This window comes from Oncorhynchus kisutch, linkage group LG19 (genome assembly GCF_002021735.2).
Source record: "Oncorhynchus kisutch isolate 150728-3 linkage group LG19, Okis_V2, whole genome shotgun sequence".
NCBI lineage: Eukaryota > Metazoa > Chordata > Actinopteri > Salmoniformes > Salmonidae > Oncorhynchus > Oncorhynchus kisutch.
In genome coordinates, this window is record NC_034192.2 from 11532616 (window position 1) to 11544701 (window position 12086).

At 46.6% G+C, this 12086-nt stretch overlaps 1 protein-coding gene across 12 annotated transcripts in view; it reads left to right on the top strand.

The window, feature by feature from the left end:
- The window catches only part of LOC109864308 (pleckstrin homology domain-containing family A member 5), a 182613-nt gene that overhangs the window by 136847 nt on the left and 33680 nt on the right, over window positions 1-12086 (top strand). For all 12 annotated transcript variants that reach the window (XR_004204134.1, XM_031797121.1, XM_031797115.1 and 9 more), the window contains one exon: window positions 1216-2277. Coding sequence is in view for 11 of the 12 variants with exons in the window: in XM_031797121.1 (XP_031652981.1) it covers window positions 1216-2277 (1062 nt within the window). In the remaining variant the exon portion in view is untranslated. The remainder of the gene's footprint in view (window positions 1-1215; window positions 2278-12086) is intronic.

Consider the following 12086-nt stretch of genomic DNA (forward strand, 5'->3'; position numbering starts at 1 on the left):
TTTGGCAATGAAAGCTACCACCTGAACCGTGCAATCTACCAACAGTGATTGCATTTGTTTTGTAAGCAAATGGACAGCCGTGAGAGACTGCAGTATTTCTTGCAGAAGCGAGAAATCACATCGATTTAGAAGACAATTACCAGATGTTGTGTTGAAGATGCATAGCTGGGAACAAGAAGCTATAGTTTTAGGGCTATTCACCACAGCAATGGTATCCACCCTCACTGACTCCAGTCAAACTGTATTTCTTCTGTTGGTGTGGCATATCAGAGGCAATAAAATCGAAGTGTCAGTTCTTCTTGCTTCTGCACTTCACACTCGATACAACAAAATACTTTAAGTGCTGTTGGTAATTGCAGTGTTTTAGCCGTGAGCTGTTCGTGAAGGCTTATCGACATGGGCATACAGCGCTTTATACTCTGGAGCGACTCCGATAGACTGTGACACTTACTCTTCACTGTCCTGGAAGCACAGCACACCAGCAGTCCTAGCTTCATCATTGTGGAGAGATGCAGGCCGTGTCTGGAGGTTTGTTTGTATGTCTGCACACTGCAAGTATTTCAGCACTGCTCTCATCTTAAAGTCTGGCAATAGAAATTGGACACACTGCCATTACTGTACCTTTACCTCACTGAGAAATACTAGAAAAATCCCAGGTAGAAATACATTATCTACTGGAGCATTAGATTAGCAGTCCCAAGTGGCTGCCACTGTGACTTCTTCCTGAGCGCAGTAGGCGGTAAAGGACTGTGGCTAGCCTTGAGCTATTTCCCTCTGGAGTACCAGACCTGTTAATGGCCTTTCTGTAACAGACTGAAAGATTGCAGCAGTGAATGGCTGCTCAGTCAAAGTAGCCATGTCTCACTGTGCCCTCAGAGTGCTGAGGGCAGACCGTGATGTTTTAAAAACCACTCACTTCCTCTGCTCCTCTCTGGTCCCCCGAGGCAGACAGGCATATAGTCAGGCAGGTTGGAGGAGGGGAGACGTAGCAGTAGAGCCCAACGCCTGACACCCACACAGCAGGAGTCCATTGTTGGAATGTGAAAATATGTTTTTCTGTGAACCTGCCTAGTAATGACTTGTTGATATATATTTATCTTCATATTTTTATCATTCATCTGTCTTTTTTTCTTTCTCTTACTGTTTCCAATCCCTGTTCTCTTCCTCCATTTCTCTCATCCATCACTCTCTCTCCCCCTACTCTCTCTCTTCCAGACTGGATAAGTTGAAGGTGGACCGCTGCTGTCCCCAGGAGGTGAACAACATCCTGAACCACAACCGGGTTCTGACCCGACCAGAGATCCAGAACAACGAGAGGAACCTTGAGTCGCGCCAGCCCTCCGTTACCCGCAGCATGGACCGCACGGACGGGGACAGGAAGCACAAAGACCCAGAGAAACACACCCTCCAGAGAGAGCGGGAACGCTACACGCTGCAGAGAGACGGCGAGAGATACTCCCTTCAGAAAGACGGGGTGAGCTACACGCTGCAGAGAGACGGAGAGAGGTACCTGTTGCAGAAAGACGGCGAGCGGTACGCCCTGCAAAAAGACGGGGAGCGGTATTCCTTGCAGAAAGACGGAGGCGAACGATATTCTGTGCCTAAAGATGTTCAGATGGAGAAATACGCACCTCAGAAAGACGGAGAGAAGTACTTGGTACAGAAAGATGGAGAGAGATATGCACTGCAAAAAGAAGGAGAGAGATACACCCTCCAGAAAGATGGACAGAAATACAACCTCCAGAGAGGGGTAGAAAGACAAACGTCTATGACTGAGAAAGATCGGTCAGATCGTTATGGGACCCTTGATGAAAGGCAGAAGTATAAAACCCTACGAGAAGGGAGTAAGTGTGGTATCCTGCGGGATGGGTATCCTACCCTTAGGGAAGTGGATAAGTATGGAACCCTCCGTGAAGGGAACAAGTATGGATTCCAGAGGGATGGCAGTGCTGAGAGGCCTCTGACTAAAATCAACAGCATCAAACTCCAACCAGCCCAGGCAGCAGCCATCGCAGCAGCAGTTACAGCCTCCCGCCAGGTACAGGTCTCCCAGCACATGGCCCCACATCAGGTCAACGGCTCTGGGGAGCGGGTTGGGGACCAAAGCCCAGGGGAGGTTGTAGGTACCCTGGGCAGAGGAGCAGGGAAGGCCCATGACCCGCCTCAGAACCAGCGGGCCCAGGAGCCAGAGAAGAGTCTGACCAGAACCAACTCTATGAGGCAGCTGGAGAACTGGGTTAGGACCCAGAGGACACAAGAGGATGAAGATACTAGGAGGTATGGGGGTGGTGTGTCTTTCTGTCTGTCTGCCTGCACGCCCGCGTGTTTTGGGGTGGTGTGTGTTGGGGTTGATTGTGCTTCTGTCTGTCTGTATCATTGTCTGTTTCTTTATTGGTCTGTACGTACTAGAGGTGGACCGATTATGATTTTTCAATAACGATACCAATTATTGGAGGACCAAAAAAAAAAGCCGATACCGATTAATCGGATGTTTTATTTATTTATTTATTTGTAATCATGACATTTACAGCAATACTGAATGAACACTTATTTTAACTTAATATAATACATCAATAAAATCAATTTAGCCTCAAATAAATAATGAAACATGTTCAATTTGGTTTAAATAATGTAAAAACTAAGTGTTGGAGAAGAAAGTAAAAGTGCAATATGTGCCATGTAAGAAAGCGAAAGTTTAAGTTCCTTGCTCAGAACATGAGAACATATGAAAGCTGGTGGTTCCTTTTAACATGAGTCTTCAATATTCCCAGGTAAGAAGCTTTAGGTTGAGGTTATTATAGGAATTATAGGACTATTTCTCTCTATACCATTTGTATTTTCTCATACCAAGTGCTCATACCAAGATGGCATAGCGGTCAAACGTCCTTTGTCCTCATCTTGTCGTGTCCTGTGTATATATATATATATATATTTACATCTTTCTTCGCATATCTTTTATATATATTATTTTCCAAAAACTAAACTTCAAAACACTCTCCTGCAACCCTCCTCACCAATAACTAAAAGGAAGTATTATTTACCTCAAATCTGAAATACACAATAGAAGCTAGCCAGAAGCTAACCAGAAGCTAGCCAGAAGCTAGCCAGTTTACTGGCTAACGTTCGTATTCAGCTAACCACGGTTTGTGGTCATCAGCTATCCTTCAGCTCGAAAAGCTATCACCAGTTTTGTACAACGCGACTCAGACCAGAACATACCGGACCTATTTTTCTCTCCATATCCCCGGATTTCAACCGCAAGCTCTGGACATTTACACCTAGATCTCGCAGCTGGCTAGCTGCTATCCATGTGACTATTGGCTTACGTCGATCCCGGAGCAAACATAAATTATTCCGGAGCTAGCCAGCTGAAGAGTTCCATCAGCCACTCCTGGGCTAAAATCACCTATCCGGACCCGTTTTTACTGCAGATGCGAAGCCCCACCGGGCCTTCACGACTGGACTACGTTATCTGCCCGAGGGAGTTATCCAACTGATCCCTCCGTCGTGACGTTACCTGAATGCCCATCTGCGGCCCGCTAATCGTTAGCTGTCTTATCGGCTGCTATCTGAATAGGTCTATCGGACAATTTCTTTCTTGGGTCACAAAACTATATCTATTTTGCCAATTGGATTGATCCCCTCTACCACACGGAACCCCACTTATCTACCGACGGAAACGCACGAGGTGGCTAAAAACAGACATCCATCCTATGCTAGCTTGCTACTGATGGCCTGGCTAGCTGTCTGAATCGCCATTACCCCAACCAACCTCACTACTCACTGGACCCTTATGATCACTCGACGAAGCATCCCTCTCCTTAATGTCCATATCCATTGTCCACTGCTGTTCTGGTTAGTGTTTATTGGCTTATTTCACTGTAGAGCTTCTAGCCCTGCTCATTATACCTTATCCAACCTTTCAGTTCCACCACCCACACATGCAATGACATCACCTGGTTTCAATGATGTTTCTAGAGACAGTATCTCTCTCATCATCACTCAATACCTAGGTTTACCTCCACTGTATTCACATCCTACCATACCATTGTCATTATACCTTGAAGCTATTTTTTCGCCCACAGAAACCTCCTTTTACTCTCTGTTCCGGATGTTCTAGAGGACCAATTCTCATAGCTTTTACCCGTACCCTTATCCTACTCCTCCTCTGTTCCTCTGGTGATGTAGAGGTGAATCCAGGCCCTGCAGTGCCTGGCTCCACTCCTATTCCCCAGGCGCTCTCTTTTGATGACTTCTGTAACCGTAATAGCCTTTGTTTCATGTATGTTAACATGAGAAGCCACCTCCCTAAGTTTGTTTTATTCCCTGCTTTAGCACACTCTGCCAACCCAGATGTTCTAGCCATGTCTGAATCCTGGTTTAGGAAGACCACCAAAAATTCTGAAATGTCCATCCCTTACTACAACATTTTCAGACAAGATAGAACGGCCAAAGGGGGCGGTGTTGCAATCAACTACAAAGAGCCTGCAGAGTTCTGTCCTACTATCCAGGTCTGTACCCAAACAATTTGAACTTCTACTCTTAAAAATCCACCTCTCTAAAAACAAGTCTCTCACCATTGGCGCCTGCTACAGACCACCCTCTGCCCCCAGCTGTGCTCTGGACACCATATGTGAACTGATTGCCCCCCTATCTATCTTCAGAGCTCGAGCTGCTAGGTGACCTAAACTGGAACATGCTTAACACCCCAGCCATCCTACAATCTAAGCTTGATACCCTCAATCTCACACAAATTATCAATGAACCTACCAGATACACTTCCGGCGCCGACAGAGATGGCCGCCTCGCTTCGCGTTCCTAGGAAACTATGCAGTTTTTTGTTTTTTTACGTGTTATTTCTTACACTAGTACCCCAGGTCATCTTAGGTTTCATCACATACAGCCGAGAAGAACTACTGAATATAAGATCAGCGTCAACTCACCACCAGTACGACCAAGAATATGTTTTTCGCGATGCGGATCCTGTGTTCTGCCTTACAACCAGCGCCACGGGATGGTTCCCATGCAGCGACCCAAAAAAACGACTCAGAAAAAGAGGGAAACGAAGCGGTCTTCTGGTCAGACTCCGGAGACGGGCACATCGTGCACCACTCCCTAGCATTCTTCTTGCCAATGTCCAGTCTCTTGACAACAAGGTTGATGAAATCCGAGCAAGGGTAGCATTCCAGAGGGACATCAGAGACTGTAATGTTCTTTGCTTCACGGAAACGTGGCTCACCGGAGAGACGCAATCCGAAGCGGTGCAGCCAGCGGGTTTCTCCACGCATCGCGCGGACAGAAACGAACATCTTTCTGGTAAGAAGAGGGGCGGGGGCGTATGCCTTATGGCCAACGTGACATGGTGTGATGAAAGAAACATACAGGAACTCAAATCCTTCTGTTCACCTGATTTAGAATTCCTCACAATCAAATGTAGACCGCATTATCTACCAAGAGAATTCTCTTCGATTATAATCACAGCCGTATATATCCCCCCCCAAGCAGACACATCGATGGCTCTGAACGAACTTTATTTAACTCTCTGCAAACTGGAAACGATTTATCCGGAGGCTGCATTCATTGTAGCTGGGGATTTTAACAAGGCTAATCTGAAAACAAGACTCCCTAAATTTTATCAGCATATCGATTGCGCAACCAGGGGTGGAAAGACCCTGGATCATTGTTACTCTAACTTCCGCGACGCATATAAGGCCCTGCCCCGCCCCCCTTTCGGAAAAGCTGACCACGACTCCATTTTGTTGATCCCTGCCTACAGACAGAAACTAAAACAAGAAGCTCCCACGCTGAGGTCTGTCCAACGCTGGTCCGACCAAGCTGACTCCACACTCCAAGACTGCTTCCATCACGTGGACTGGGAGATGTTTCGTATTGCGTCAGCCAACAACATTGACGAATACGCTGATTCGGTGTGCGAGTTCATTAGAACGTGCGTTGAAGATGTCGTTCCCATAGCAACGATTAAAACATTCCCCAACCAGAAACCGTGGATTGATGGCAGCATTCGTGTGGAACTGAAGGCGCGAACCACTGCTTTTAATCAGGGCAAGGTGTCTGGTAACATGACTGAATACAAACAGCACAGCTATTCCCTCCGCAAGGCTATCAAACAAGCTAAGCGCCAGTACAGAGACAAAGTAGAATCTCAATTCAACGGCTCAGACACAAGAGGCATGTGGCAGGGTCTACAGTCAATCACGGACTACAGGAAGAAACCCAGCCCAGTCACGGACCAGGATGTCTTGCTCCCAGGCAGACTAAACAACTTTTTTGCCCGCTTTGAGGACAATACAGTGCCACTGACACGGCCTGCAACGAAAACATGCGGTCTCTCCTTCACTGCAGCCGAAGTGAGTAAGACATTTAAACGTGTTAACCCTCGCAAGGCTGCAGGCCCAGACGGCATCCCCCAGCCGCGCCCTCAGAGCATGCGCAGACCAGCTGGCCGGTGTGTTTACGGACATATTCAACCAATCCCTATACCAGTCTGCTGTTCCCACATGCTTCAAGAGGGCCACCATTGTTCCTGTTCCCAAGAAAGCTGAGGTAACTGAGCTAAACGACTACCGCCCCGTAGCACTCACATCCGTCATCATGAAGTGCTTTGAGAGACTAGTCAAGGACCATATCACCTCCACCCTACCTGACACCCTTGACCCACTCCAATTTGCTTACCGCCCAAATAGGTCCACAGACGATGCAATCTCAACCACACTGCACACTGCCCTAACCCATCTGGACAAGAGGAATACCTATGTGAGAATGCTGTTCATCGACTACAGCTCGGCATTCAACACCATAGTACCCTCCAAGCTCGTCATCAAGCTCGAGACCCTGGGTCTCGACCCCGCCCTGTGCAACTGGGTACTGGACTTCCTGACGGGCCGCCCCCAGGTGGTGAGGGTAGGCAACAACATCTCCTCCCCGCTGATCCTCAACACTGGGGCCCCACAAGGGTGCGTTCTGAGCCCTCTCCTGTACTCCCTGTTCACCCACGACTGCGTGGCCACGCACGCCTCCAACTCAATCATCAAGTTTGCGGACGACACAACAGTGGTAGGCTTGATTACCAACAACGACGAGACGGCCTACAGGGAGGAGGTGAGGGCCCTCGGAGTGTGGTGTCAGGAAAATAACCTCACACTCAACGTCAACAAAACTAAGGAGATGATTGTGGACTTCAGGAAACAGCAGAGGGAACACCCCCCCATCCACATCGATGGAACAGTAGTGGAGAGGGTAGCAAGTTTTAAGTTCCTCGGCATACACATCACAGACAAACTGAATTGGTCCACTCACACAGTCAGCATCGTGAAGAAGGCGCAGCAGCGCCTCTTCAACCTCAGGAGGCTGAAGAAATTCGGCTTGTCACCAAAAGCACTCACAAACTTCTACAGATGCACAATCGAGAGCATCCTGGCGGGCTGTATCACCGCCTGGTATGGCAACTGCACCGCCCTCAACCGTAAGGCTCTCCAGAGGGTAGTGAGGTCTGCACAACGCATCACCGGGGGCAAACTACCTGCCCTCCAGGACACCTACACCACCCGATGCTACAGGAAGGCCATAAAGATCATCAAGGACATCAACCACCCGAGCCACTGCCTGTTCACCCCGCTGTCATCCAGAAGGCGAGGTCAGTACAGGTGCATCAAAGCTGGGACCGAGAGACTGAAAAACAGCTTCTATCTCAAGGCCATCAGACTGTTAAACAGCCACCACTAACATTGAGTGGCTACTGCCAACACACTGTCAATGCCACTGACTCTACTCCAGCCACTTTAATCATGGGAATTGATGGGAAATGATGTAAATATATCACTAGCCACTTTAAACAATGCTACCTTATATAATGTTACTTACCCTACATTATTCATCTCATATGCATACGTAGATACTGTACTCTATATCATCGACTGCATCCTTATGTAATACATGTATCACTAGCCACTTTAACTATGCCACTTGGTTTACATACTCATCTCATATGTATATACTGTACTCGATATCATCTACTGTATCTTGCCTATGCTGCTCTGTACCATCACTCATTCATATATCCTTATGTACATATTCTTTATCCCCTTACACTGTGTATAAGACAGTAGTTTTTTTTGGAATTGTTAGTTAGATTACTTGTTCGTTATTACTGCATTGTTGGAACTAGAAGCACAAGCATTTCGCTACACTCGCATTAACATCTGCTAACCATGTGTACGTGACAAATAAATTTGATTTGATTTGATTTGATTTGAGGTACCATCCCAAAGCCGTAAACACGGGCACCCTCATAGATATCATCCTAACCAACTTGCTCTCTAAATACATCTCTGCTGTTTTCTACCAAGATCTCCGCGATCACTGCCTCATTGCCTGCAACCTTAATGGGTCAGCGGTCAAACGACCTCCACTCATCACTGTCAATCGCTCCCTGAAACACTTCAGCGAGCAGGCCTTTCTAATTGACCTGGAAGGATATTGATCTCATCCTGTCAGTAGAGGATGCCTGGTTATTTTTTTTAAATGCCTTTCACACCATCTTAAATAAGCATGCCCCATTCAAGAAATTTAGAACCAGGAACAGATATAGCCCTTGGTTCTCTCCAGACCTGACTGTCCTTAACCAACACAAAAACATCCTATGGCGTTCTGCATTAGCATCGAACAGCCCACGTGATATGCAACTTTTCAGGGAAGCTAGAAACCAATAGACACAGGCAGTTAGAAAAGCCAAGGCTAGCTTTTTCAAGCAGAAATTTGCTTCCTGCAACATAAACTCTAAAAAGTTCTGGGACACTGTAAAGTCCATGAAGAATAAGAACTCCTCCTCCCAGCTGCCCACTGCACTCAGGATAGGAAACACTGTCACCACCGATAAATCCACTATAATTGAGAATTTCAATAAGCATTTTCTATGGCTGGCCATGCTTTCCACCTGGCTACCCCTTTCTCGGTCAACAGCACTGCTCTCTCCCAAGCCTTCCCCATTTCTCCTTCTCCCAAATCCAGTCAGCTGATGTTCTGAAAGAGCTGCGAAACCTGGACCCCTACAAATCAGCCGGGCTAGACAATCTGGACCCTTTCTTTCTAAAATTATCTGCCGAAATTGTTGCAACCCCTATTACTAGCCTGTTCGACCTCTCTTTTGTGTCGTCTGAGATTCCCAAAGATTGGAAAGCAGCTGCGGTCATCCCCTTCTTCAAAGGAGGGGGACACTCTTGACCCAAACTGCTACAGACCTATATCTATCCTACTCTGCCTTTCTAAGGTCTTCGAAAGCCAAGTCAACAAACAGATTACTGACCATTTCGAATCCCACCATACCGTCTCCGCAATGCAGTCTGGTTTCAGAGCTGGTCATGGGTGCACCTCAGCCACGCTCAAGGTCCCAAACGATATCTTAACCGCCATCGATAAGAAAAAATACTGTGCAGCCGTATTCATTGACCTGGCCAAGGCTTTCGACCCAGTCAATCACCACATCCTCATCGGCAGACTCGATAGCCTTGGTTTATCAAATGATTGCCTCGCCTGGTTCACCAAGTACTTCTCTGATAGAGCTCAGTGTGTCAAATCAGGGTTCAATTCTTGGACTGACTCTATTCTCTGTATACATCAATGATGTCGCTCTTGCTGCTGGTGAGTCTCTGATCCACCTCTACGCAGACGACACCATTCTGTATACTTCTGGCCCTTCTTTGGACACTGTGTTAACAACCCTCCAGACGAGCTTCAATGCCATACAACTCTCCTTCCGTGGCCTCCAATTGCTCTTAAATACAAGTAAAACTAAATGCATGCTCTTCAACCGATCACTGCTCGCACCTGCCCGCCCGTCCAACATCACCACTCTGGACGGTTCTGACTTAGAATATGTGGACAACTACATATACTTAGGTGTCTGGTTAGACTGTAAACTCTCCTTCCAGACTCACATCAAACATCTCCAATCCAAGGATAAATCTAGAATTGGCTTCCTATTTCGCAAACAAAGCCTCCTTCACTCATGCTGCCAAACATACCCTTGTAAAACTGACCATCCTACCGATCATCGACTTCGGTGATGCCATTTACAAAATAGCCTCCAATACCCTACTCAATAAATTGGATGCAGTCTATCACAGTGCCATCCGTTTTGTCACCAAAGCCCCATATACTACCCACCACTGCGACCTGTACGCTCTCGTTGGCTGGCCCTCGCTTCATACTCGTCGCCAAACCCACTGGCTCCAGGTCATCTACAGACCCTGCTAGGTAAAGTCCCCCCTTATCTCAGCTTGCTGGTGACGATAGCAGCACCTACCTGTAGCACGCGCTCCAGCAGGTATATCTCTCTGGTCACCCCCAAAACCAAATCTTCCTCTCCTTCCAGTTCTCTGCTGCCAATGACTGGAATGAACTACAAGCATCTCTGAAACTGGAAACACTTATCTCCCTCACTAGCTTTAAGCACCAGCTGTCAGAGCAGCTCACAGATCACTGCACCTGTACATAGCCCATCTATAATTTAGCCCAAACAACTACCTCTCCCCCTACTGTATTTATTTATTTATTTTGCTCCTTTGCACCCCATTATCGCTATCTCTACTTTGCACATTCTTCCACTTCAAATATACCATTCCAGTGTTTTACTTGCTATATTGTATTTAATTCGCCACCATGGCCTTTTTTTGCCTTTACCTCTCTTCTCACCTCATTTGCTCACATTGTATATGTACTTATTTTTCTACTGTATTATTGACTGTATGTTTGTTTTACTCCATGTGTAACTCTGTGTTGTTGTATGTGTTGAACTGCTTTGCTTTATCTTGGCCAGGTCGCAGTTGTGAATGAGAACTTGTTCTCAACTTGCCTACCTGGTTAAATAAAGGTGAAATAAATAAAAAATCATATAACTTTGACTATTAGATGTTCTTATAGGCACTTTAGTATTGCCAGTGTAACAGTATAGCTTCTGTCCCTTTCCTCACCCCTACCTGGGCTCGAACCAGGAACGCATTGACAACAGCCACACTCGAAGCAGCGTTACCCATCGCTCCACAAAAGCCGCGGCCCTTGCAGAGCAAGGGGATCAACGTCTCCGAGCGAGTGACGTTCACCGATTGAAACGCTATTAGCGCGCACCCCGTTAACTAGCTAGCCATTTCACATCGGTTACACCAGCCTAATCTCGGGAGTTGATAGGCTTGAAGTCATAAACAGCTCAATGCTTGAAGCACAGCGAAGAGCTGCTGACAAACGCATGAAAGTGCTGTTTGAATGAATGCTTACGAGCCTGCTGCTGCCTACCATTGCTTAGTCAGACTGCTCTTTCAAATATCAAATCATAGACTTAATTATAACATAATAACACACAGAAATACGAGCCTTTGGTCATTAATATGGTCCAATCCGGAAACTATCATTTCGAAAACAAAACGTTTATTCTTTCAGTGAAATACGGACCCGTTCCGTATTTTATCTAACGAATGGCATAAACTTGTAATATCATCAACCATGTAGTTAACTAGTGATTATGTTAAGATTGATTGTTTTTTTTATAAGATAAGTTTAATGCTAGCTAGCAACTTGCCTTGGCTTCTTGCCACCCCCGCGTAACAGGTAGTCAGCCTTCCACGCAGGCTCCTCGTGGAGTGCAATGTAAGGCAGGTGGTTAGAGCGTTGGACTAGTAACCGGAAGGTTGCAAGATCGAATCCCCAAGCTGACAAGGTAAAAATCTGTTGTTCTGCCCCTGAACAAGGCAGTTAACCCACCGTTTCTAGGCCGTGTTCTTAACTGACTTGCCTAGTTAAATCAAGGTTAAAGAAAACAAAAATGCCGATTACCGATTGTTATGACAACTTGAAATCGGCCATTCCGATTAATCGGTCGACCTCTAGTACGTACCCATGCATCTCTGAAATCTGTTACTGTTCTCTCAGATAGTGCAAACTCATTGTCAAAGCAAAAACCACCTCAAATAGCCAGCAGCATACCACCCTGCATACCACTGTTGGCTTGCTTCTGAATCTAAGCAGTGTTGTTCCTGGTCAGTCCCTGGATGGGAGACCAGATGCTGCTGGAAGGG